Source organism: Setaria italica, chromosome IX (assembly GCF_000263155.2).
Source record: "Setaria italica strain Yugu1 chromosome IX, Setaria_italica_v2.0, whole genome shotgun sequence".
Lineage (NCBI taxonomy): Eukaryota > Viridiplantae > Streptophyta > Magnoliopsida > Poales > Poaceae > Setaria > Setaria italica.
The window spans coordinates 1,934,204-1,961,166 of record NC_028458.1 but is presented as its reverse complement, the minus strand read 5'-3'; the positions used below and the strand labels follow the sequence as shown (position 1 = coordinate 1,961,166).

The 26,963-nt window shown below is 46.1% G+C and overlaps 4 protein-coding genes and 1 non-coding gene across 5 annotated transcripts; 3 read left to right on the top strand and 2 right to left on the bottom strand.

Moving 5' to 3' along the window:
* The first annotated feature begins 6,858 nt into the window (after positions 1–6,858).
* Positions 6,859–9,147, top strand: LOC101770813. The gene is made up of 2 exons (XM_004981211.2): positions 6,859–7,016; positions 7,599–9,147. The coding sequence occupies exon 2, from the start codon at positions 8,078–8,080 to the stop codon at positions 8,951–8,953; it is 876 nt and encodes a 291-aa protein (XP_004981268.1). The 5' UTR covers positions 6,859–7,016; positions 7,599–8,077; the 3' UTR covers positions 8,954–9,147.
* Positions 9,148–14,977: 5,830 nt separating this feature from the next.
* LOC101770400 (leukotriene A-4 hydrolase homolog) lies at positions 14,978–18,790 on the top strand. The gene is made up of 4 exons (XM_004981210.4): positions 14,978–15,961; positions 16,521–16,754; positions 16,856–17,182; positions 18,289–18,790. Exons 1-4 carry the CDS (start codon positions 14,978–14,980, stop codon positions 18,577–18,579), a joined length of 1,836 nt encoding a protein of 611 aa, XP_004981267.1. The 3' UTR covers positions 18,580–18,790.
* Positions 18,791–19,294: 504 nt separating this feature from the next.
* LOC106804112 (dipeptidyl aminopeptidase BI) lies at positions 19,295–22,383 on the bottom strand. The gene is made up of 4 exons (XM_014805858.2): positions 22,249–22,383; positions 21,870–22,139; positions 21,024–21,388; positions 19,295–19,848 (listed from the first exon to the last, which is right to left on the bottom strand). The coding sequence occupies exons 2-4, from the start codon at positions 21,948–21,950 to the stop codon at positions 19,797–19,799; spliced, it is 498 nt and encodes a 165-aa protein (XP_014661344.1). The 5' UTR covers positions 21,951–22,139; positions 22,249–22,383; the 3' UTR covers positions 19,295–19,796.
* TRNAE-CUC lies at positions 20,646–20,718 on the bottom strand. Its single transcript has one exon. It is a non-coding gene; the product is annotated as a tRNA-Glu (tRNA).
* A 2,511-nt stretch (positions 22,384–24,894) lies between the features above and the next one.
* LOC101769991 (protein SRC2 homolog) lies at positions 24,895–25,883 on the top strand. Its single transcript, XM_004981209.1, has 3 exons — positions 24,895–25,060; positions 25,097–25,231; positions 25,474–25,883. Exons 1-3 carry the CDS (start codon positions 24,895–24,897, stop codon positions 25,725–25,727), a joined length of 555 nt encoding a protein of 184 aa, XP_004981266.1. The 3' UTR covers positions 25,728–25,883.
* The last annotated feature ends 1,080 nt before the right edge of the window (positions 25,884–26,963 follow it).

Genomic DNA, 26,963 nt, shown 5'->3' with positions numbered 1-26,963 from the left:
CTTTGGGAGCAACTCCTGATGGGCTGGGGCCCCGGCGGGCACTGCTCCAGTTAAGTCCGCACAGTGAAGTGAAAGCTAGTGGTATGCTAGCCTTGTGGAGCTAGCCACAGCCCAGCCAGCCGGGGAAGTAGTGGTATGCTCCTACACGACACTGTACTGCCGGAGCAAGCAGAGGGTAGAGGTCGAGGAGTGGTGGAGTAGGAGTGTAGCCGTGTAGGACGAGAGCTACTCCCTACTCTGTCTGCTGTTGCCTGTAGCAAACAGGAGTGCCCTGTACTGGCTGACTGCTACTGACTGACACTGACCGAGTGACTGAGCCTGAGGCCCTGAGCGAGAGAGCTCTCGCCCTATGGGTGGTGGCCTCTGGCCTGCTCGTGCTCGGTGTGTGTCCCGTCCAGAACACTGGAGCGGCACAGTGCTGCCGTCCCACGTCGCGCTCACCCCCTTCTCGTCCTTTCCCCGTTTGCGCCCAATGCCGCCCGGCTCGCCGTGCACCCCACCCCACTGCTAGCGATCGCATCCCATGGTTTGTTCCGTCTCGTTCCCGGTTCTCCCCACTCCCGAGGACGGCAGCTGCCGCGGGCCATGGTGGCGACGCCCAAGGTGATGGCGGTTTCGATGCTTTCTCCTGACTCTCCCCATGCCCCTTTTCGGAGCCGTGTGTGACCACCTATGTTGGCCCAAGGTCATGTAACAGGAAAACTGGGCCCGTATGCCGTTTGGGCCAACGAGCCTGTGTACCGTCGTTCTGGCACGCTGGTCATGTGTACCTTACGTTCTGTTTTACATCACTTCAACTTTGGTTGGAGCTGCTCCACTTCAAAACTCCACCTCTAAGTGGAATTGAAATTGTATGATGGAGGTGTTTGGCTGGGAGGGTGTCCCCAGCTCCAGAAAAAAGAAGCTCGAGAGTAAATTGCCATTCTTGTTCCTAGTTCGATCTCGCCCTCCACCACAGAAGCCCACTGTTCTTCCTTGTCTCGCCAGGAACAAGGAACGGAGCAAAAGATTTTAGCTTTCCTCAAGGACCCAATCACAAAAGAGCCAAGCTCCTTCTTCCTCCTTTCCTCAGGGCTCTGGCCAGCCGACTTGCCGGCGCTCCGGCGAGGTGGTGTCTCAGGCAGGTGGCGCAAGGGGGAGAGGGGGTGGAGGGGAGTCTACGGGTGTGCTCACCGGCGGAGGGCATGGACGGAGGAGGCTAGGGGTGGTGGCGAGGTGACGACGGAACCGGCGAAACGGGCGTGGCTCGCCGAGGGGAATCTGTTGCTGCTACTGGCTCGCTCTAGTTGAGGAAGGAGGCGGCGAGACAGCGGAAAACCGGTGGCGGCTCGGCCAGCGGCTCTAGCGGCAGTGCAGGGGGGGCTCGCGCGGATGGTGAGGCGGCGACGCACGCAGGATACAGGGTGCGGGCGGCGACAGCGGCTGGCAGCAGCGCAGGAGAGTGGCATCAGGAGGCCTCGGGTGGCATGGGGAAGGGAGTCGCGACGCGGGGAGGGGTCTCGGAAGAAAATAGAAGTAAATCATTTTTTTAATCAATGGTATTATTGGGTAATTATCCACCAACTTCACGAGGAGGTTCATATTGGGTGGTTTTGGAGCTGCAAAAGAGGTGCTCAAAACTCCACCCCCATCTGCACTACAACTCCATGAAGTTTTGTAGGGTGTTTGGCTGGAAAATTGGTTGGAGTTGCTGGAGTTCAGCTCTAGAGCTATGCCAAACACCCCCTTAAGCTGAGACCGAACCTGTGCGGAAGCAATCAATGAACAATTACCAAAAACTATCTTTCAAACCCTACCTTCTTCATCCGTTCTTCTTCTGTGCCAGCGTTGCCGATCCATCCGCCGTGCGTGATGCCAGCAAAACCCTCTAAATAGTCCCTATCACATCGAATGTTTAAATAGTAATTAGAAGTATTAAATATAGGTTAATTACAAAACGAATTGCATAAATGAAAGCTAATTCGCGAGACGAATCTATTAAGCCTAATTAGTCCATGATTTAACCATATGGTGCTACAGTAAATACGTGCTAATCATGGAGTAATTATGTTTAATAGATTCGTCTTGCGAATTAGCCACAGCTTATGTAATTAGTTTTATAATTAGTTCACGTGGTATTCAACCTCCAATGTGATCCGAACTAAAAAAATTAAGGGGGCATTTGGTTCCTCGAGCTAAAGTTTAGTCCGTGTCACATCGAATATTCGGAGGCTAATTAGGAGGACTAAATATGAGTTAATTATAAAACTAATTGCAGGGATGGAGGCTGAATGCCGAGACGAATCTATTAAGTCTAATTAATCCATCATTAGCAGCACATTGTCAAATTATGGACTAATTAGGTTTAATGGATTTGTCTCGCTGTTTAGCCTCCATCGGTAGAATGGATTTTGTAAATAGTTTACATTTAATACTCATAATTAGTATCTAAATATTCGATATGACACGTGCTAAAAATAAGCAATTGAAACCAAATGCTTAGTCCATACACGTAGACACCGCTAAGGATCGTGACACCGCGACTGCTGGTGGTGATGGGCTAGTGCGTAGGCTATGTCGTATTGGCCTGTGCGTGAGCCCCAGCTGTCTCCTGCTCGATCGGGGGCCGGCTGGCTGGCTCGTGATGCTGATCCAGCTGCAGTCCACGGGGAGCCTGGTTCAGTGACTTGACCGTCCTATTTTTACTGCTCCGCCATCGCATTGGCTACGAGGCTGCGACCCACCAGTCAGAACTCGGAAGTGAAGTCATCGTGCCAGCAGCGCCCGCACCTGTTCCGGCTGCACGGGAGAGCGGCCGTTTCAGGCTGGAGAGCTCTCGCCAAATCTCGAGCCGGCACCGCCGGAGGCCGGTGGTCCATGCGCCTGTGGCGGCTGTGGCCCGCTACAGTATGGGGGCGTCGTCTCGCCGAGGAAATTTACCAATTCCCACCACTCCTTATGTTGTTTTTTTTGCGCGTGTGGTGGTGCCCATTTCCCAACCACCGCGTACTGTAGCCGTCTCGCGCTTGCCTCGTCTTTCGTCTCTTTCCTTGAGGCCAAAAGTGTCGCATTTTTCACAGACTTCTCCTTTTCCTTTTTTTTCCCCCTCCTTGCTGGCACCTGGATGCCAAAGTTTCTGCTCCAACGTTTCAGCTTTCTTGGGGGAAATGGTGTTTGTTTTCCGTACACTCCTCGGCCTGGACATCTCGTGCATTACTGCTATTTTCCCGTTCAAACTAATTTTCACCATCTTCAATTTTTCCCGTGGTTATTTGGCCGATGAACAGTTGCATTCACCGGTCTTCACCCTATTTTACAATCGTTTGCACTCCCGGACCCACGGACACGCATGCATAATGCGCTACCGGTGGGCTGTCTATTCGGGCAGCAGAGTCCATTTCGAGATTATTGGCGTGGAGCCACCTTATTCATTCCGAAAGGACACGCCAACATCAGACCGCCGTGCTAGATGCGTACGCATGCCCTCCAGGTCTTAACGTGTACCACCTGCATGCCCAACTCGGACGTCCAAACAGGCTGTGCGCCAGTAGTCGACCGTGCATGGTCCTGTGTACTCCGCCGCATCAAGGGCGCGTCCGCGAGCGCATGCATGGCCCGCGACACGTCGGCGTGACTGGTTGTTTGCTCATGTCTTCTAGCCAGGATCGTGCCATGCAGTATCTACAGTATATGTTTGGTTGCCCGGGTCGCGGTAAGATTCTACGCCAAATAGTGCAAAATAAAAGTCACTCAGCCGTGGGTACGCAAATTTAAGGCCACGGCTCGTATTTGTGAGCCAGGCTCACTTACCTCACACTGAGTGTAGTGGTGAACCTAGCAACTTCGAAAACTCTAAACGTCTCCACTCTACATCTATCCGAACGGTGCTACCCAACACCTCGATACTAAGGGGGTGTTTGGATCCTAAAGCTAAAGTTTAGTCCATGTTACATCGGATATTCGGATGCTAATTAGGAGGACTGAACATGAGCTAATTACAAAAACTAATTACAGAACCCCTAGGCTAAATCGCGAGATGAATCTATTAAGCCTAATTAATCCATCATTAGCGAATGTTTACTGTAGCACCATATTATCAAATTATGGACTAATTAGGTTTAATAGATTCGTCTCGCGATTTAGCCTAGGGATTGTGAAATTAGTTTTGTAATTAGCCTATGTTTAATACTCCTAATTAGTGTCCAAATATTCGATGTGACAGGGGCTAAAATTTAGCCCGGGGATCGAAACACCCCCTAAATAAGCTACTCCCTCCGTTTTAAATTATAGGTCGTTTTGACTTTTCTAGATTTATAGATGTATGTATGAATCTAGACGTACACTTATATGCACATAGAAAAGTTAAAACGACCTATAATTTGAAACGGATGGAGTATTGATTTAGCAGATGATGAGTTGGGGCGACCGAACGAGCACCCATGGTTGCCAAGTCTTAGGTCCGCCCCTAGCTGATGAGTATATGGGTCGCGCTATATTTGATTGGTTATACCTATTGAGTTTGGCTTAGAAGAGATGTTGTTTGGTTACCCGCATGAAAACATGTTCCACAAGATAAATTGTTCAATAATCATCATCCAGACTTTAGTTATACTTGAGGGGAGTAATTTGAATTTTTTTTATTTTTCATGGTTATACTCCAATAGTCTCTAATTCATCTTAGCATGACTTAGTATTCTTTAAAATTTAAATACATTAATGTCACTTGATACATACTATACAGTATACACGTGTTAATTGTGTCATTATCTGTCAAATCAAGCTATCTCTCACGTCTAGCTAGCATATATCGATGTGTCGTCTCACGCCCCCCTTACCTTGCATGCAACCACCATGTGCTTATATCATTGCTGCCGAAGCTAACGGATATACTGGAGGCAATGCTACTGCTAGCATGATCGATCCATCAACGGCAGCTATAGGCTACCACAGGGCTATGCACGCAGGCGTGAGAAAAAAGGATGGGGAGGGATGCATCGCCATTTTTGCCCGGCAACGAGAGGAGTAGTGGATGCCGCGCGCCGTGCATGCCCACTACTAGTGGAGAGTGGAGACGACGACAGGCGTTCGGTGAGGCGTTAGGATCGACCGGGCGACAGCCGACACGGGGCTTTAAAGGGAAAGGAGAGAAAGCCAAGTGATGTGGACCGGGATCGATCCATTCCAAATCGGATAGCTAGTACGCTAACTGATGGATGTGGCCGGCAGTGGCCACTCATCGTCGTCTCGTCCGTGCAGCACTGCACTGCAGGGGCGCGCATATGGTATGGCTCATCTTTTCTGTTGCTGCTGGGACACGAGAGGTGGCCGTTACGTTACGTTACATCACCCGTAGGAACTTTAGGGATGCTTCCTCCTCCTCTCACCTGCCTGGAAGTGGAGAATCCTTCTGCGAGATTTTAATTCAGAGTGGAGAACTAATGCTGGAGTTTTTTTTTAAGAAGAAGGAAACCACAGTACTAGGCGTAACGCCGACCAGAACATACATTGATGCGACATAAAAGTGTGAGCATACATCTTTGTAGGATCCTGGTTGGATGCTTCACATCCTTTGGATGCCCTGTGTGGAAGTGGAGAATAACTGTTCTCGGATATTTTAGGATAGAGATCGAATCCACACGCGGGATGCTATTTTTTCTCGTGATTTTATCTTTACGGCGATGTTGTGGATCCTGCCCTACTTCGCGTGTTATTTTTTTTTCTTCACGACACGTCCTGGCGCCAAGATTCTTTTTTAAACAATAATGTCTGAGCAAACATTTTGTCAGTGTAGACTTGACAAATTGTTCCTTTTTTTAAAAAAAATACTAATTTAATCTAAACTTACACTTGAACTGGTTAGTTTGCTTCAATTATATTATATTTAGTTGTGTGAGGTTAATTATATGAGGTGTTTCTCCGCTTTCGTTAGTCGACATGATATTTGCAAAGATTTGATATGGGTACTTGGATTCTTCTCTACTTTACGGATCGGAGTACTAGTTCTCTGTCCTCCAAGAGCATAATAATGAAAGCAGATCATCTGTAGTACCTTTATATACGAGCCTATGGATGCATTTTGCAAAGCTCTCAGAGCTAATTCTCTGCTGAATCCAGCAGAGCTCCACCAAACAGTTTTTTAGAGAGAAGTGATTCTCTGCTGATTCTGTGAAGTGATTCTTTAAAATGAACTAAGAGGCTGGGAGCTGAAAAAATAGTTTCTCCTAATTTTGTGAAGTGATTCTCCATCCTAATTTTAAGAATTTATGCTAGAGAATAAAAAAGAATCATTTTCAAATCACAAAATCACTTCTCTCAGAGAATTAGTTTTCATAGAGAATCATAATCAAATTGGTGCACTACCAAGTAGACGACGGAGTCACTCTAACATCGATTCCGTGCGCCGATGTCGAGTTGCGGCTGGCTGAGCTGAGCTCTCACTTCTCGCTCGGGCGGCGGTCAAGTTGCACGTGATCATTCTTGTCACGCCACCAGGTTCAGAAAAAAAACAAAAAAAACCTCATTGCTCCAAAGTTTACGGGAAGCAAAAACTGCGGACAATACCAAACTCTATCTCGCCTTATACCAAAAAAAAAAAATCAATACAACGCTGCAGGATTTCAGAATATTAGATACTATAAGGTTCTTGAGAAAAGAAAAAACTGTATCAAGCAAAATGGAAACATGTATTATTATTTAGAAGGAGAAGGGGGGGGGGGGGGGGGGGATGTACGTGATGCACAGAGGAGAAGTGTAGTTGGGCTGAATGCTCAAAAAGAAAAAGAAGTGTAGTTGGGCTGAATGGAGAGAGAGGGGAGTCACTTTTGAGAGCCAGGCTCATTTGAATTGGAACTGACGAGAATTCGGCCCACATTCACACCTGTTCTCTGTCTCTGTCTCCACGGGATTACTATCTCTCTCTCCGCAACACCCACCGATTCTCTTCGCAGTTCGCACGCGGCACGCCGCCGAAGCCGGCCAGGCTGCGATGGGCCCTGCAGTCACGCTCTCCTACTCCGGCGAGACTTCGCTCTTCTAAGGTATTCCTCTTCACCCTCACAGCATGCAGTCACCTGCTTGGATCGATGGCTTCGACCTTGTAGACATAGCCGCTTTTGGTTCCTGTCGCAGACCTAGTGTGCTAGTTGATTTTGGTCCCCTCGATTCGCCAGATTGGGTAGAATACTACCTGAGTGCTAGATGATTTCGGTTACCTTGATTGATTCGGCCGTTGTGGCTGGGGGCTGTTAAATTTGTGATGTTTTGAAATAGGACAATTCAGTCAGGGATTATGCTCAGAAATTAGCCATAACCCTGGTGAACGGTGTGAATGTGTTCTTACTGATTAGTTTCTTGAATCTTGGAAACATGTTCAAGGTATAACATGACCGTGCATTCCTAGTTGACTAGTTCCTACAAATTGCTGTATTGCATAGGGGTGTTTTGGTTATGTTGAATTGTGATTTAAAGGTCGATTAGAAAGAGGTATCTTCTTATTTGGGGGGTGCATCCAGATATACAGTTTGGTTACAGCATGTTTCTGTATTAGAGTGCATGAAAATTTTGCAGCATTTATTCAAGTGATATCTTAAACAAACATAGTACCTTTACTTTCTTTGCAGGAAGGGGTAATGGAGGAAGAAGAGGCACCGAATCTTCCATTAGACATCATGTACCAGATCCCAAAATACATACCCGATCCAGCCTCACTAGCACGCACTGCTTCGTCCTGCAAGTTATGGCGCGGTATCTAAAGGACCCTGCCTTTCTTGATGCCTCAAGATGCGGCATCTCGACCACGGTTTCACCTCTTCCCTCCTCCTTGGTTTCTTCTATCAGGACAGTGCCGAGGCTCCCTAGCACTGTGGCAGCATCACAAGGACAGCACTTGTTGCATGGCACCGACCTTCACACCCACCTCAGAATTGGTACCATTCACTGGCCGCAAAGAGGGTTACAATTCAGCTAGACCGCTGTCCCTTGGCGCTTTTATTCAGGGTATTGGTTCAAGCCTCAATTTTTATGAGCCCGTTGCATCCCAGGACAGCTCCTGGTCCTCTGCCGTCACCCAAAAGACACAGAAGGTCATTCCAGGGCCGATATGGTACGCGTCTGCAATCTTCTCACTGGTGAAGTGTTTCATCTGCCTGACCTTCCATACAAACCACCAGACCACTATGCCTTGATTGTTGCCGATGATAACAGCCTCGATGGTCGTATGACCCAATCCTTCCAGCTGATTGCCATTTGGATCATCAAAGGAAAGAGCTTCACCTATGTCTACTACTGTTCAAAGACCAAAGAGTGGTGGAGGCCTGCAGGCTTTCCTGAACTAATGGCTGGCCTCTACCTAGTGTCATCCCCAGCTGTTGCTTCCCATGGTAGGATCCACTGGCTCTGCGGGTGCTGGAAAAGCTGGTCGCTCAGTCATGTTGTCTCGCTGCACGTGGACGGACAAGAGCTATCATACCTGGAGCTCCCATCTGAAGTAAAGCGCAACACAACACCGCTGCTAGGGACTTCTGTAGATGGGGGCCTTCTGTTGCTGCTGATGAAGGGTCTTCGCATGACACTATGGAAGCATAAAAGTGAACCTGGCAATGGTAGCGGCAACTGGGTTTGTTCTGAAACGATCGACATGACAAGTCCCTTACCAATGCGGGTGCTAAAGATGCATGCCAGTGCGAAGGTCAGACTGGAGATTTTCCATGGGAAGAGTGGTATGCTGGTGCTCTGGATTGAGGGGGAAGGTCTCTTCTTGTTCAGCCTCAGTGATAGGTCGATGAGGAAGATTGACAATGAACATGTTACAAAGAAGCATCGCTTCTGCCCTTACGAGATCGATTGGCTATCTTGCCTTGCAGTCATAAACCTTGTCATTGATGGTTCGCTACCACTTGATGCGGGAAGGGAAAAGGCTCAGCGCAGATGGAGGACTTTGGTGGCAAAGAATATACCGAAAAGCAGCAAGGCATGAGTTAAATATGGTCTGCTAGTGGCTTGTCAACATGGTTTCTAAATTTCAATTCCTGTTAACGTTGTACTATTATGCTTATTGTTGTTATGACTAGTAGTTTGAAATCAAATCCAAGTATTCTCGGTTCAATTCGATCCTTTCAGTGTTGTGATGTGATGGTAATATTCTAAGGCAAGTGTTGCCATTGTCGTTCCTGGACCCTGGTTAACTATTTTTCTAATTCGCATGCGCACCTTTGTCAGATGTACTCCATGACCATTGTAGCATATGAGGCTCTTGTGAAATTACGATCTGATCACGTGGTTACTGGGCAAAGACGAGGCAACCTTTCGCTCCAGACCTCCAGTTATTACACAGTATTTGACATGTAAATGAATTATCCCTCGTGACTACCAATCGGATCACTATAGTACTCGGAAGAACCTTATTTTAGGTTTCCGACTATTGCTTTCGTGCACTATTTTTGTTTGGTAACTGTGAATTTATGATTTTTTTAATAAAAAAGGCAAAAAATAATTTTAACGGTTACAAAATAAGCATCCGATTTCTCTGATTTCGGATGCAGATGCACTTTTTTTTCTCTGAAATGTGCACACTCATACACACGCACATGTTTGGGTCAACAGCAGTTTTTTTTTAGATTATTTTGAATTTGTTCCAAAAGGTAGAATAGGAAGAAAGTCTCTGTAATGTCCTGAACTTTGTATCAGGATGCATCCCGATGCATAGTTAGATTAAGCCTTTGTAGTTTATATTATTTCCATCTAAGAAACTAAATTGTTCGAGCTTTTTTTAAGCTATTTTTCTGCTGAATGCTGATAACATATTAACATAACTAGTATTTCTCTTTCAGGAAGATATCATGGAGAAAGACCTGCTGCATCTCCCGACAGACATCATCTACAAGATGCTAACACAGATATCTGATCCAGCTTCCATTGTGCGCGCTGCTTCATCCTGCAAGTTATGGCGTCATATCATAATGGGCTCTACCTTTCTTGATGGCCTCAAGATGCGGCACCTAAGCCATGGTTTTGCCCCATCCTTCCTCCTAGGCTTCTTCTACCAGGACAATACCCAGCCTTCCTTGCACTTGTGGCAACGCTACATGAAAAAATGCTATAGCCTGGAACCAAGTTTCATGCCTACCTCCGTATTGTTACCATCCACTGGCAGAAAAGAGGGCAGCGATGTAGTCAGACCACTGTCCCTTGGCACCTTCATTGAGGGCTTTGTAGCAAGCCTCAACTTCTATGAGCCCATCGCATCTCAAGACAGCCTTTTGGTCCTTTGCCATCGCTCAAAAGATGCCACCACACTGGATGTGGTACGCGTCTTCAATCCTCTCACTGGTGAAGTGTTTCATATTCCTGACCTGCCATATTACAGACCAGTACCAGACAACTATGCTGTGCTTGTCACTGATGATGTCAGCTTTGGTGGGCAGATGTCCCGATCCTTCCAACTGGTTGTTCTTTGGACTACAGGAAATAGGATATTCTATTCCTACTATTGCTCGAAGACCAGATCATGTTGGAAGCCTTCGAATTCTCCTGAGATAATGCCTGGTCTCTTTGTAGTGTCTTCCTCAGCTTCTGCTGGGCATGGTTGCCCATTGGCTCTGTGGGAACTTGAAAAGCTCGATGGTCACTCATGTTGTCACACTGCATGTGGACGGAGAAGAGTTATCATACCTGGAGCTCCCATCTGAAGCAAAGGGCAAAATGTTGCTGGCAAATTCTGCAGATGGAGGCGTTTTGTTGCTCATCCTGAAGGACCTTCAGATGTCACTGTGGAAGCACAAAAGTGAGCCTGGCAGTGACACCAGTGACTGGGTTTCTTCTCAAATGATCGATATGGCAGATTACTTGCCAATTAACACTGTGTTGCAGTCAAGGGCAAAGGTAGCATTGGAGATTTTTCGAGGGAAAAGCGGTGCAGTGGTGCTCTGGGTTGAGAAGGAAGGCCTTTTTTTGTTCAGCCTCAGTGACTGGTCGGTGAGGAAGCTTGACAATGATCGTGTTACAAGAAAGTACCGCTTGTGCCCATATGATATGGATTGGGTGTCTTGCCTACTAGTCACAAACCTTGTAGTTGATGGATCATCGTCGCTGGATGTAGGAAGGAAGAAGGTGCAGGGGAGATGGAGAACCTTGATGACAAAAGTATAGGAAAGAACACATTAGATTTGGGGCAAGGCATGATGTTAATCTGGTTTGCGGGTGGCATGGCAAAGATGCCCTCGTCCTTAAGCCATTAATTGTCGCTTCAGTTCAATCTATCGATGTTGGTATGGTATTTAAGTATATTGTGTAAACTTTTTTTGATTGAGCTTTTGCAAACAATTAGTACTCCATAGTTCAGAAAGATTGTCTGAAAACCAGTGTGCCAGCTGTTGACCAGGTCGTCTCAGCAACATGCTTATAACTTGAGGCCCAACCCATTTAAGAATTAGCCCTTTAAGAAAAAAAACAGCTGGGCTGGACCTTCCTGTGGAAGGGGGCCCCACGAATAAAGAGTTTTTTTTTGAAAAAAGAATAAGAAAATAAAACTGTTTTTGAAGGGAGATGAGACAGATTGGTTTTAGGTAAAAAGTAAAAACCACGTTGTACTGATCTCCGTGTGCTCTCTTCCGCCTCTCAGGGCCCATCGATTTCTTTGCACGCGCTCAGGCTGATCTCGCCGGCGACGACGACTACCTCCGTCCTCTCCTGTCTCCTGCTATAGGTATCTTTCTTCTCTATGCCCTCTCCCTAAAGTGCAGGGCGCACCATCTTACTAGTTAGGGTTGATGTATTGTATTGCGTCGATTAGTCCGCTTTGATCTTCCTTGTATACTTCATCATCGTGAAGAAGGACTGCTAACGAGCGACTAAATGAGGTGATTACTGATTGCTTTAGTTATCTTCCTCTGGCTGCGTACAGACCGGTTGAGGATTCTGCGTGAAAAATTAGGTCGAACACTGACGAACAATGCCAGATGTGGTTTAGGGATTGATTAACACGATCATGTGTTCTTAGTTCTGACAAGGTGTAGTTTTGTGAAATGTTCAAGACCAAGTGTGGCTTCTTTAATAGCTGAAGTACAGATTAATTTAAATAGTATGTCTGTAAGGTTGCCATATTTTTATTTTGGGGTGAATCCAAATCCGTTGTTTGGCTATGCTGCCAAAGTTTCTGTGGTTCTTTCTGTTGCTTATAGTACATCTAAGAGAACAAATTGTCTTTGGGGTAAAAATAAGGAAAACAGTTGTCTGAACTCTTTTGAGTTCATTTGGAGCTGGTCTCCTTCTGGTTATGTTTTAAACAGAATCGATGCCTGTCTTTTCTTTGCAGACAAGGATCATGGATGATGGCGTGATGCTGCAGCTTCCGGTGGAGATCCATAAGATCCTGTCTCACATCATTGATCCTGCCTCCCTAGCACGCCTTGCTTCAACCTACAAGTTTTGGCGTAATATCATAAAGGGGAGAAGCTTTCTTGATTGCCTCAGGAAGCGCTGCCATGACCATGGTTTTACCCCATCGTTGCTCCTTGGTTTCTTCTACCAGGACAGCAGTAGTCTCCTCAACAATTATTGCAGCATCACAAGAGCAAGTGGCGCAGTTTGGCACCGAGCTTCATGCCCATGTCTGAATTGTCACAATCCATTGGCAGCAAAATTGGATGCAAGATCATCACACCAGCTAAACTTTGTACTTTCATTCGGGGTCTCGGTGCTGAGCTCAACTTCTATGAGCCCATTGCATCTCAAGACGGCTTCTTGGCCCTCATCACCACCCAAAAGGCACTAATGATCAAGCTCAGTCGGACAAGTTTTGTGTCTGCAATCCTCTCACTGGTGAAATCTTTCACATTCCTCCGATTCCAGTTGCATCACCTGATATGTATGCCTTACATGTCACTGAGGATGTGAACCGTGGCAAGTTGGTATCCCAGTCCTTCCAGCTGGTTGCCATTTGGATCAGACAAAGGATGTTCAGGATTGGATCCTACTGCTCGAAGGCCAAACGTTGGACGTGGTTTAGTGACACTCCTGAGCTAATACCCGACCTGTATGCGGTGAGATCCCCAGCTGCTGCTTCTCATGGCGCCATCCATTTTCTTTGTCGCAACTTGACTAAGGGAGGGGGTGTTTGTTTCCTCATCGGATATTTGATACTAATTGTATTAAATATGGATTAATTATAAAACTAATTACACATATGGAAGATAATTCGCGGGATGAAACTACTAAGCCTAATTAATTCATGATTTGACAATGTGGTGCTACAGTAATCATTTGCTAATGATGGATTAATTAGGCTTAATTAATTCGTCTCGCGAATTAGCACATGACTTCTGCAATTAGTTTTATAATTAGCTCATATTTAATCCTCCTACTTAGCATCCGAACACGATGTGACAATTCGATGTGACAAAGGCTAAACTTTAGTTAAAGATCCCAACACGCCCTAACTGGACGCTCACTCACATTGCCACGTTGCATCTCGCCAAACATCCAAAGCTGTCGTATGTGGAGCTCCCACGTGATATTAAACGCAGCACGGCACCATTGTTAGCAAATTCTGCAGACGGGAGCTTTCTGTTACTCTTATTGAAGGGCCTAGAGATATCGCTCTGGAAGCATGGCAGTGACACCAATGGCTGGGTCCTCTCTGAAAAAATCAACCTGGCAAGTTCCTTGCCGACGAGGGTGGTCCAGATGCATGTACAGAAAAGATCAAGCTGATTCTAGGGATGAGCGGTGCGGTGGTGCTTTGGATTGATGGTGAAGGCCTCTTTCTGTTCAGCCTGAGCGATGAGTTGATGAGGAAGATTGGTGACAAGCATGCTACAAAGAAGTAGCCTCTGCCCATATGAGATCGATTGGCTGTCCTGCCTCTCAATCACGAACCTCGTCGTTGATGGCTCCTTGCTGCTTGACGCTGGAAGGAAAACGATTCAAGACAGATGGAGGAAAAAGAATGAAAAGCATCTTGATGGCAAGGCATAGCTTCTGCTTAGCCCATTTAGTGGCAGGGAAACCATGAAGTTTACACTATCGATTACCGCACGCTTCCTTATTATTGTTACGAGTGTGAATCTAATACCATATTGCAATAACATTCACTTCAGAACCTTTTCAGTTTTCATTATTGTGGTGCCATGTTAAATCCTAAGAGCTGTATGAGTTGCACTTCATCTAATCCATCTGTTCTCTTTGCTTCTGAGTTGTTTCTACATTCTATTATAGGATTGCTGCAGCCTGCAGGTAATGCCTGCCTTCCGATATCAACCGCCTGGTTATCGAGTGCCCACTGGTTGTCTGCTCACGAGATTAGACGACTTTTTTCTCTCTCAAGAATGTGCATTGCATAGTTGATGCCAATGTACATATACATTTTTATTTTTTTCATGCTACCTAATACCAGAATTATAGCATGCTGATTCCACACACTCAGTTCCTTGATATACTTTCAGAATTTCAGAACTACTCACTAATCCCATCCCATGTCAATTAGGCAAAGGTTTTGCTCGGCAAGTTAAAACCAAAAGGCAAGTTTGACCTTGTTCAGTTTATGTTGCACCCAAAACTCTGAGACTCCAGAGTGCTGCTCTGAAGACACTCTGTGTTGACTGGAATGTTGAAAAGGAGGTTACTCTTAAAGATATATACTAGTATACAGTAAAGTGAGAATATATGTTAGGCATCTATATTTTAATTGATACTATTTTTCAGCAATTTGATTGGCACTCCTTCTATGATACGTTTTTCTGCTTTTGAGAGTTTTTTAAGTTGCCTTTTGAATTTTGAGGGATTTTAGCTGGTTCATCTCGTCAAAGTACGGAGGTATCAGTTCCTTCCGATCAGGGCCCTACAATCTGAGAGCGGAGAGCCAAAGGAAAGCTCAAAAGGTCTTGTCGGCTCGACCCGACCAACAAGACCCACCGAAAGCCCCTCGGCTCGACCCGACACGACCGGACCAACCAAACCCTCCCATCCCGTCTCGTTCGCCGCCGCAGCAGGAGGAGCAGCAGCCATGGCGCCCGTCGATCCCCACTCCTACACCGACGGCGCGCACCCGGTGGTGTCGCACGCCGCGCTCGCCTTCTACCTCGACTTCGCCGCCTCCACCATCCACGCCTCCGCGCTGCTCACCCTCTCCGCGCCACACTCCGGCGACCTCCTCCTCGACACCCGCGCCCTCGCCGTCCACTCCGTCTCCACCGCCGCCGACCCGCCGGAGCCCATCCCCTTCTCCCTCGCCGCGAGCCCCGACCCCGTCCTCGGCTCGGCGCTGACCCTCACCCTGCCCCCCGACACCACCTCCTTCCGGCTCACCTTCTCCACCTCCCCCGACGCCTCCGCGCTGCAGTGGCTGGCCCCGCCGCAGACCGCCTCCGGGCAGCCCTTCGTCTTCTCGCAGTGCCAGTCCATCCACGCCCGCTCCATCTTCCCCAGCCACGACACCCCCGCCGCGCGCATCACCTTCTCGCTCCTCCTCAACGTCCCCTCGCAGCTCTCCGCTGTCGCCGCCGCGCGCCACGTCGGCCGCCGGGACCCGCTGCCTTCCGACCACCGCGGCGCCTGCGACGACGAGCTGTGGTGCGCGTCCGGCCGCATCGTCGAGGAGTTCCAGATGGAGCAGTCCGTGCCGCCCTACCTCTTCGCGTTCGCCGCCGGTGGGATCGGGTTCAGGGACCTCGGCCCGAGGACGCGGGTGTACGCCGAGGGAGGGGACAAGGTGCTGGACGAGGCGGCGAGGGAGTTCGCCGGAGTGGAGGAGATGGTCAAGGTCGGGGAATCGCTGTTTGGGCCGTATGAATGGGAGAGGTTCGATCTGCTCGTACTGCCTCCGAGCTTCCCTTATGGAGGCATGGAGAACCCCAGGATGGTGTTCCTCACTCCGACGGTAATTAAGGGGGATGCTGCAGGGGCTCAGGTTGTGGCGCATGAGCTCGCGCATAGCTGGACTGGCAATCTGATTACTAACAAGACCAATGAAGATTTCTGGCTAAATGAGGTGAGTGAGCACTTGTTGTTTTTAATGTTGTCGTTGTCATCCACTGTGCTACAAATAGTGCTCCTCCTATTTCGCTGTAGTCAGTCCAGTATTAGGTGGAAAATCTGGCCTTACCAGTAGGCAGTAGTTAGTCTTCTGTAGCACTGAATATTTGTGTGAGCGAAATATAACCAGTACATAATATCCTGGTTTAGATCAGGAGAATTTTGCTCTAGAAGAACTATGTTCCGTGCAGTATAAATGGAGAAGATATTAGATATATATTAGCGGTGTTCGTCTTCTGCTAGATTGGTTAAATGGTTTGGTTCCAGTCATGGTCAGGGTCAATACTGTGTACCATCACCCGGTTATCATCTAATCCTTTACATTTTCTCTGAGTAGTGCGTGGAATCTTATGATTTTTCCCTTAAGTTAAGGTGGGAGCTGCTAGAGAGCATACTTAATTACTTATTAGATATCATGATGGTGTTGGTCATGCCTAAACCTGACAACTACATATAGATATTGTATACTTATGTTTTCACATGTCACAGTCTCATATCGTTGTCGATGCATACAGGGATTCACAACATATGCTGAGAGGAGGATTGTTGAGGTGGTGCAAGGGGAGGAGCGGGCAGCCTTAAACATGGGAATTGGATGGAGGGGGTTGAACAGAATGATGGAGAGGTTTAAGGATAACATGGAGTTCACCAAATTGAAGCCGAAGATGGCAGGGATTGACCCTGATGATGTGTACTCTGAAGTGCCCTACGAGAAAGGCTTCCAGTTTCTTTGGCGCATTGAGCGCCAGGTGGGTGGGAGTACGGGGCATTGCAACTTTTTCACTTACAATCGTTGCAATATTGGATTATTTTCTAAATTAGTTTGTCTTCTGCTTGTTTATTGTGTTAGATTGGCCGTCCTGCTTTTGATGAGTTCTTAAAGAAGTACATTGCCACGTTCAAGTTCAAATCCATAGACACTGAGACGTTTCTTGAATTCCTGAAAACGAATGTACCTGGGATAGAAAACCAAATTGACCTTCAACTGTGGGTTGAGGGGACTGGTATTCCTCCTGATGCCATGGAACCAGATTCAGCTACTTACAAGAAGATCTGTGACTTAGCTGCAGAATTCAAGTCAGGTAAGCTTCCAAGTGAAGATGAGGTGGCAGACTGGAGTGGGCAAGAATGGGAGCTTTACTTGGAAAATCTACCCACAGATGTTGAAGCCTCACAGGTATGAATTCTTACTGATGCAATCTCTCAGTATGTCTGAAAGCTATCCTGCTTATTGTGATGAGTGACGATTCTATTCAGAATATGGTGGCTGTCATAGTATGGACTGTTATGGCTTTAGCATTGCAGTCCTATCATCATTTTTTTTAGCACCGCAGAATGTTGGAAAGTGTGTGTTCCACTTAATTGAAATCCCGACCTTTGTAGCATCCATGTTTTATTGATCCTAATCGAGTTATGTAAAACACTTGCCAAAATAGCACACATGTTTATTGATTCATCACTATTTAAGTGGAAGGTGCCCTAGAATTGGATTATGTAATATAGATCCAAATGAGTGGCACATATAGGCCTATCCCAACTTGCTGGAGACTAAGACTTTGCTGTTCTTGTTGTGCTAGAAGCATTTAGCGTCAAATGAGTTTGCTTAGTTCACTTATGTTACATACTGTAAATGCGCTGTATTTGTTAGATTATGTGGTTTGTTGGCTTTGTCAATCGGGGGTAGCTGAAAGAAAAAATATCAGTCATGTGGAGGATGTTCTGTTTCAGTTCCTCCATCTGTTTACAACCATATATACTTGAATGTTACATTTATCTGTTGTAGATATATGTGGATCAACGCTGAAAATTATATTGTCCTCTGCAGTCTCCTGACTTTTTTTTTAATATTGGGGTAGTGTGTGAAAAACATTTGTTTGTAGATTGCATGGCAGAATCCCGTTTAGTCACGAGGAGACCTCTGTAGCCAGTTTAGCAAGCTGAATATTGCCATTTCCATAACATTCTATTTACGTTCAATACTCACTGGCAAGTACTACATGTAGCTGCCTTTTCACGTCTGAGCATCCAATAACATATAGCTTATTGCCTGATTCCAAGCCGGTTTTAATTTAGCTTTTTCATCACAAATGAGACGAATAAAGGAAATGTTCTGCTGTTCAGGGCAGTTAACTTTCATCTGTGTGTGGTCTGCAATCACCATGCATGAAAGGCTTTGGCCTGGTCATGTTGTGGACCAGAGTTTCTCTTTAACAGAAGTACAGTATAACTCACGAGTAATTTAAAGATCAACTGCTCACATGCCCGTAACTTGTCTATGTGCAGGTTACTGCTCTTGATGAGCGGTACAAGCTATCTGAAAGCCGTGACTACGAGGTCAAGGTCGCGTTCCTCCAGCTGGCGATTCCCACCGGGTGCAAGTGCTACTTCAACGAGGTCGAGAAATGCTTGAAGCAGGTGGGAAGGATGAAGTACCTCCGCCCGCTCTACAGCTCACTGGCCAAGTGCTCTGGCGAGGAGAAGATGCTGGCCCAGAGGATCTTCTCAGAGGCTCAAGAATTTTACCACCCAATAGCTCGCAGTGTTGCGGAGTCCATTTTGTCGAAGCATAGCTAAGATAGCTAAGGCTTTGGTGAATTGGTCGTCCCTGGGAGCAACGGAACATCCACTGTTTGCTCAGTCGCTTCTTTTGCATAAAACTATCACCCTTCCTGCAGCTAACTTAGAAAAAACTGGAAACTTAATACTGTATCTTGATAATATGTGGAAACTCAAGACCGTATTATTATCTGAGATTATTCCGAGCACTGTATCTTTTGGGATTGCTCATGCCTAAGTTTTCTGATACTAGGTAATAGCCCGTGCGCTGCTACGGGGCACACAAAATCTAAACAAAATAAGTAGAGTACTGGCCCCATCGGTGACCTCGGCGATTCCTACGACCGATTGACCGGCAACCATGTTGACACCTCTGCCTTGCCCAACGCCGATCCCAGCCATGGCTTGCTGTTTCTGCCTTGCGCTGATTCTCCCAGCGACGGCTTGCCACCTCCGCCTTGCCCCGCGCGGCCGACTTCCAGGCTACCTGGGTACCAGCCTACAGCTGCTCCATAGGCGAGGATCCATTGGACCCCGCGCACTGCAATCTGATGACATTTTCATTTACATTACCACCACGTGAACCAAATACTATCTAGTTCTTGGCAAGTGAGCTTCCGTACAGCCTAGTCGAAATAATTTGACATGCTGACCATTAATCGAAACATTTTGTTTGCAGTAGAGTTATGGGGTATCAACTCTGCGAAGCATTTTAAGTAGAGCAAAGAACCACGCAGATCATGATAGAGAGTCCAGGGTATCACATTGCAAACTAACAGGTAGAAAAAACACATGAATCAATCCTCAATCAATCAGCCAGGAATTTTGCAGAGGCACTGAGCTAAATAACTCTTTGAGTGTTGGTTTTAGAATGGTACGTAGCATCAAAAAGCCAAAGTGGAGATCGTTGTAAAAATATGTTGTTGGCCACCTCTTGAGCTCATTTGTTTGGCCATCTCCTGCTCTCCTTTGTCACTACAGTATGAAGCAAGTTAAATTCAGTGGCCAATTTCTTACTTCAGCTGCGAGCGTATCCCCACTTTGTCATGAAACCAAACACAGAACAGACCATACGACCATCTCCAAAATCCCCAAGCTCCAACATCACCGCCATGACCTCATCTCTCTCCATCAAATTTTGCTGCATCTCCAACATACCAAAGCACGCCATCTCCTCAGCCGCTCCTCCTACCCGAGCCACAAATCCAGCATGGACTCCTCCGAATCCATCTCCCTCACGGGCCATTCAAGCCATGTCCTGCACCTCTGCTCCTCTCAATTGCACAGCTGCCGAGTTGGGGCAAATGCAACAAAACAGAAAGGCAAAGACCAATATGTACTATCAGAGAAGCATAACTGAAGCATCATGAATAAATAAATATATTACTTATCTAAAAAAGATTCTAATAGTGTAATTGTGACAAGTTGAAAAGCAAGAGATGCACGTGGTAAGCAATTTTCAGAGCAGTTCACCATAAAGAAACTACAGTAATACCTATAATTTGAATGCTACTTTCTGTCCTCTTTAACCCAATCCCTCTTCCATGTAAGATTTCAATATTCTTTTTGACAGAAATATCAATCCAAGCAGTGCCCCAATCCGACAGCCTCTAGCCAATTTAACATGAAGATTATTAGCCACACCGCAGGCCAAATTGCAAGGATGTGCGGGCAGTCATGCTGTCTGCATGATGGTAGTTCCTGCTGCTACACTACTTGGTACTCATGCAGTACTGCTAAACTAAGGGGGTGTTTGGTTTCTTAGCTAAAGTTTAGTCCCTGTCACATCGAATATTCGGAGGCTAATTATGAGGACTAAATATGAGCTAATTATAAAACTAATTACACAGATGGAGGCTAATTCACGAGACAAATCTATTAAGCCTAATTAATCCATCATTATGTTTACTGTAGCATTAGGAGTGACTAAAGAAACAAACACCGCCTAAGTCCATCCATTCAAGTTGGAAATGATAGCAAATGGCTGATGACGAAGTGATGTTTTGTTCTGCACGTCATTGCTTTGTGAACTTGAAAAGGCAGATTTAAAAGCGAACCCAAAGGCAAGGCCGTTAAAAAAATAATTCCGTTGCCGGGACTCGAACCCGGGTCTCTCGGGTGAGAGCCGAGTATCCTAACCAGCTAGACTACAACGGATGTTGGAAGGAGGTTCTTTGAATCCTTATATGACTAGAAGCTAAATCTCAAGCTACCCTGTGCGTCAGCGACCCAGCGCTGCGCATAACACTGTCTGGCTTAGATTTTATTTTCGTCGGGGCAAAGCGTTGCCAACTACATGCACAGCTGGCTTGGGTTGTGCTGGGAACAACCAAAAGAACATTTCCAGAAAGTATCTCTACGCATTATTTGTGCTAATTATAAAATGGCAATAAACATGATAGTGAGACATGTGGAAAAAATAATGGTATAAAAAGCATCTGAACCGAAGAGGAAATGGATACCTCCCATTCAGCTGTTTCAGTGGGATAGTTGGATCAAGCATAGTTGTGACAACATCAACAAAAGGGACTCCGGCAACAGCAGCCTTGAATAAGTCAGGCCTCATATTTAGGACAGCACCCATCAGTAGGCCACCTGCACTTCTTCCATTGATGCAAAGCTTTTCCTTGGAACAGTATTTGTTTTTTATCAAGTGCTCGGCACAATCAATGAAATCAGTAAAAGTATTCTTCTTCTTCAAAAGCTTCCCATCCTCAAACCACTTCCGGCCCATTTCACCACCACCACGAATATGAGCTATCACATATATAAAACCCCTATCTACCAGAGATAATCTGGATCCTCTGAAACTCGGGTCAATGCAAATCTGCAACCATAGCAAAATGGGAAAATAAGGGCATGGTTAACTCAATGCCATTCTGCTACTTACTGCTGAAACCTAGAATCATCATAGTCTCAATGCCAAGTTGCCAAATTTTATAAGTTGCTACTTGCTAGACATTGATTTAGAGACTAGAATTCTGACCCCATTTTGCTGGTACTTCATTACTGGGTCCTGACAAGGAATCTTTATGACATCGAATTATCGAAGTATACCATTCAGCGAGGAAACACTAGACTAACTGAATGGTTAAGAACTGTTATCACTTCAAAATGACAATGAATAACAGTAAATGTATATACGATGCCACATTAGCAAATAATACATAATATTCCAAATGAATCATTTGCATCCCAAGATGACCCAAGGATGTGGACATGAACTGCATGCCAATCTGAAGAGTTGTTCAAGGCATTCAAAATGGCAGAACACATTTTCATTACAGAATAGTAAACACACGACATACCTCGTAGGAGCCATAGCCATATAGCAGCATTGGGTCTGAGCCATCAAGCTTCACAAGATCTTTTCTGTACAGAACGGACATCGGGATCTGAGTGCCATCGGCAGCAGCAGCCCATTTCCTTTCTGTTACATAATTTGATGCGTCAAATCCACCTAAAACCTATGGACATTTAGAACTGTACAGAACGGACATCGGGATCTGAGTGCCATCGGCAGCAGCAGCCCATTTCCTTTCTGTTACATAATTTGATGCGTCAAATCCACCTAAAACCTATGGACATTTAGAAGATCAAATCACAACGGGTTTATAAAAGTAAATAAAAAGAAATCAATCCTGGTCAGAATACCAAATATTTATATAAACCTATTGCAACTTATACCTTATGGGTTTAATCTTCTTCAGCACTGACACCACTGAATCCATATCATAGTCGTAAACAGAGGGCGGGGTCCTCATTGAGCTATAATGAAATCGAAGAACAGATGAATGAAACTCAGACTCCTCAGGATCCACAGCATATGTTGGATCAATAAAATCAATTGTTCGACCTCCCTGAAGTTGTCCAATTGACTCTCCAATAGCAGGTAGCCAATATATGGTTACTTTGGGTAGGCCATTCTCACGCTCATATACAGCAATATGGTTGTCAAAGAGCTGGACTTCCTGTATTTTCACACTGAAGGGTAGTATCAGTTTTGATGCAACAGTGACGTGTTATGCACTTTTGTTATCAATGGGCATCAATAAAATTTGCAAACATGCAAAGTTCCTGATGGATAACTTAACTAGTAGGTTCATCAAAATTTGTATTAGCTGCAGTTTCAACGAACCATTGTATATCACTGCCAGAGCATCATCCCTCTTACATAGAAACTAACTCTAAATAACAAAACCCAGGGCCTGGATGCAGTGGTAACTAAATCTAAATCTTTGGCAGCCATCCTATCAAAGATCCAATATTCTCGAAGATCGAATATTCTAAAACTGACATATTCCATAGATAAACTTGATATCATAAAACCAAACTAAATGCAAGCTGATTTGATCTCAATCCTTCATAAGCTTAAACTGGATGGAACCCATAAGTTTCCCATGCTGTAGCTGGCAACACACATAGTATTAATCAATAGCAAGCAATGCCACTACAAGAATGCATCTGAACTTTCAAAGAGGAAAAGGTCTAAGTTGCAGCTGCAAAGTATCCCCCCTGGTTCCAATATTCATTAAGAAAACACAATTAATATCCTAGAAGAAGATTGACAGTCCATGGTACTCACATTGAAAACTCTTTTACTTCTTCTACTTAATGCAAAGATATGCAGTTCTCCAGTGTATTCTAAAAAAATTACCAGAAGAAGATTGACTTGTGCTATCAAATGGTTATGCAAGGTTTCACAAATCATTCCTCATCAAGGGCAAGTTAACAAAGAGCATCACAACACCACTAACAATGTCCCCAGAAAGTGTGATGTTGGATACATGATTTATGAACCGTAAGAATGATTTCTGAAACTTGTATAACTGGCAAGTACCTTTCTCTATGTGGTAGCAGTACAGTGGTCTCAGCTACATTATCCAATGGGCAAGCACCCAATTCAGACTTGTAGAATTCATCACTTCGCCTCGTAATAAAGAAATGATTTCCACGATGGCTAGCTGTTGTATCAATGCCATACATACGAGGCGTCAAAACCACAAGTTCCTTGTTCTGTTTGGATGTGTCGAGGTAAAAGATAAGGCTAGTATTTTTGCTTCCAGACTCAACAAATAAATATTTCTTGCTTTCAGAGGCTTGAAGACCAAGAGAAAATGTGTCATCTTTCTCATGATAGAGACATGCATCGCTTGATTGATCAGACTCTAATTTATGTAGCCATACCTGAAAAGGCCCAAAAAAAGTAAGATAAAGTATAATTATCACAAACCCCACGAAAATTATGTCACAGTTGGTCTACGAGCTGACGCGGCACCTTCTTGGCCACCGGCGGCGGCGGCGGCGCCATCGAGGCGTACGAGTGCGCAAGGGGAGGGGCGCGACAGCACCCGAAGCCGACGAGGAGGAGGGCGCGGCGGCGCGAGAGCGTGGATGCGGTTGGTGAGATCGCGCGATGCGCACGAGGAGGAGGAAGAAGCCTCGACAAGCAGCCCACCGGCCGCAACATCGCGGCCCTTTTATTTATTCTCCGGGAGTTGGTTTGTTCCGGCTAAGGTTTTGGACTCTGAATCCTGCCTGCTCCCGTTCATCTCGTTCGTCGGGGCTCGTCTGGTATGGCTCAGGAGCTAGCTAAGCTCCTGAGCCTGCCTCTTCGTAGCTTGGACTGCGGAGAGCCATTTTTCTAGCTTCATCACCTTATCTTCTTCCCGGTTTATTTTGAAACCTCGGTATCCGTTCCGACTTCGTGCTACAGTGAAGCACAGTGCTAAATAGTGCATGTTACTATAGCACGAAGCCGAAGCCCCATTGTCCTAAGCCATGCTAAAGAGGGCCGTAATATAGGCACAGGTCATCAAATGGTTATTCGTCAATTATCCAAAGAAAAAAAAAATGAAAGAAAAGGTCATCCGTCCAAAACGTGTCTCGCAGGCTAAATCCCGTGATTACTTCTCGGCGGCACGACATCAACTTGGACAAAGAAAGGTGCGGCGAGGAGGGAGTGAGGACCCCTAACTTCACTCACAACCACAACGTCATGAAATAGCGCAACTCTAAAGATGGCAGATTACATAGAGCAACCCCTGATTTTGCTACTTCAACCCCTTTTATATCTGCGCACGATGATACATGCCATAAATAGAAGAAAACCAATGAGCACGTGGAGTTAGGACATGTATATCTTCCAAGTCATACACCATTGTTGTCGCTATTTTGTCAAGGAGCCTCTACCTGGTCACCACGATCCAGGTAACCTGTTGCAATCCTCCTGTACATTGATCCATGTCCCCATGATCTACCAGGGCACTTTCACTTCAAGTCCTCCCTTTTCTCTTAGTGCAGTTAGGTGTTTGAGACCGGAGAGGAAGCGCTATGGGGGGCGGGAAGGACAACCATGATCCCTCAGGCGCGGACAAGGGATTCCATGGAGGGTACCCAGGTGGATACGGCCAATACCCTGCCGGTTACCCTACTCCACCAAGTGCATATCCTCATGGACAAGGGTATCCGGTCCCACCTGGTGGGTACCCGCCTCAAGGTGGTTACCCTCAATCTGGTGGGTACCCGCCTCAAGGTGGCTACCCTCAATCTGGTGGATACCCGCCATCGCATGGTGCTTACCCGCCGGGTGCATATCCTCCAAGTGGATATCCCCATCAACCCGGCTACCCACAAGCCGGCTATCCTAGTCATGGTCCACCAATGTCTGGTATGCCATATCTTGTAATATGTGTTTATTGTTTTGTTCATTTAACTACTTTGATATTGCTACGTGTAATAGGATTGCAATTTATTTGTAAATTTATTTTAAAAATCTTCCACATTTATAATAATGATAAGACACACCTCAAATAATGTGAAGTTTCAAAAAAGAATGTAATGAAATAATCACCAGCCAGTGCAAGGATCAAAGATGCAATCTACTAATTCGAAAAAAACCCTCTTACCCAGGTCACGGTGCTATGTACGGAGGAGGCCACGGCGCAGGGGGCTCTGCAGGCTACGGCGCGGTGATCGCCGGAGGTGCCGCGGCTGCAGCTGCAGCGTACGGAGCTCACAAGATATCCCACGGCCACGGAGGCGGCTACGGGATGCACGGCCACCACGGCAAGTTCAAACATGGCAAGTTCAAGCACGGCAAGTTTGGCAAGCACAAGAAAATGTACGGTAAGCACAAGAAGATGTTCGGGCGCAAGTGGAAGTGAAGAGGGTGTGAAACTAAGCCGCAGCTATAGCAAAACCTTGGCCATGAGATTTTGGACCGGCAAATGTTAAAGTTTGTTTGTGTTATTTTAAATACATCCTTTTTCTCGTTTGATGCTGGATCTCATTTCAAGCAGCGAAAGTGTCAAATGATATATATAGGCTCATTCTAGTCTGTATCCATTTCAATTTTTCACCGGAAAGAAACCACAAGTTTCAGAAATACATACAAAGTTTGTCCAAGCAGCCATACGTGTCTAGATGATCAAAGAGGGCTTACGATTTTACACAAACTAACAGATAGAAAAAACAACACCTAAAAAAGGAATAAATGTTACCTGAGATTAGCTACTTGAACAGATAAAATAAGGCGCCTAATAAGATTGTGACACCGGACCCAACATGGATATGGCCTGATAGTAGCTCATGAGCGCAGGTGCACATATTTAGTACCACCTTACTAGTTGAGCAAAATGGAGCCAACTTATAAGCATTTGTTCACCGGCTATAGCACCTTTAGGTTAACCCTTGCACAAAGCAACGATGAAAGTGTAAAGAGGATGCTATGTGTACGCGTGCCCGCTTCTCGGAAGGGCTGGGCTCCATCCTACAAGGATGAGTTGTAATAAACCTGAATACTGGCTGCGACCAACAAATTTTGTTCGCGAGTTGATCGAGATTTTCATCAGGTTAACTCAGAACCTTAGCGACTTGTCGTAGCGGTTGGACTCGGGCTGCGACCAACAAATTTTGTTCATGTTGCGGGCGAGACTGTTCTGTTCGTGAGCTTGTGCTTTTACTACTGCTACCGCATCCGTGGTGATCGAGCTGCAAGGGAAGGAGGAGGTGGAGGAGCATGAGCGCATGATGTGGGTGGCGAGGGACTCGGGCTGCGACCAAGGGTGGCAAGGCGATCGGTGACAAGGACGCGTCATCCCAGGATACTAGCACGCCGATGCGTGCATCAGATCGCCTCTAGAAGCGCAAGCTCGGCACACGCCGTTACGTTCCGCCTCACTTTGCGGTTGACGATATAAAGCTCTTGCTGGCCACCACCTTCTCTCTTCATTCCGAACAAAACATGATGTTGGAAGCTGCATGGCAATCGGTGACAAGGGCGCGCCGTCCCAGGATGCTAGCGCGCCGATGCGTGCACCAGATCGCCTCTAGAAGCGCAAGCTCGGCACACGCCGCTAAGTTCCACCTCACTTTGCGGTTGACGATATAAAGTTCTTGCT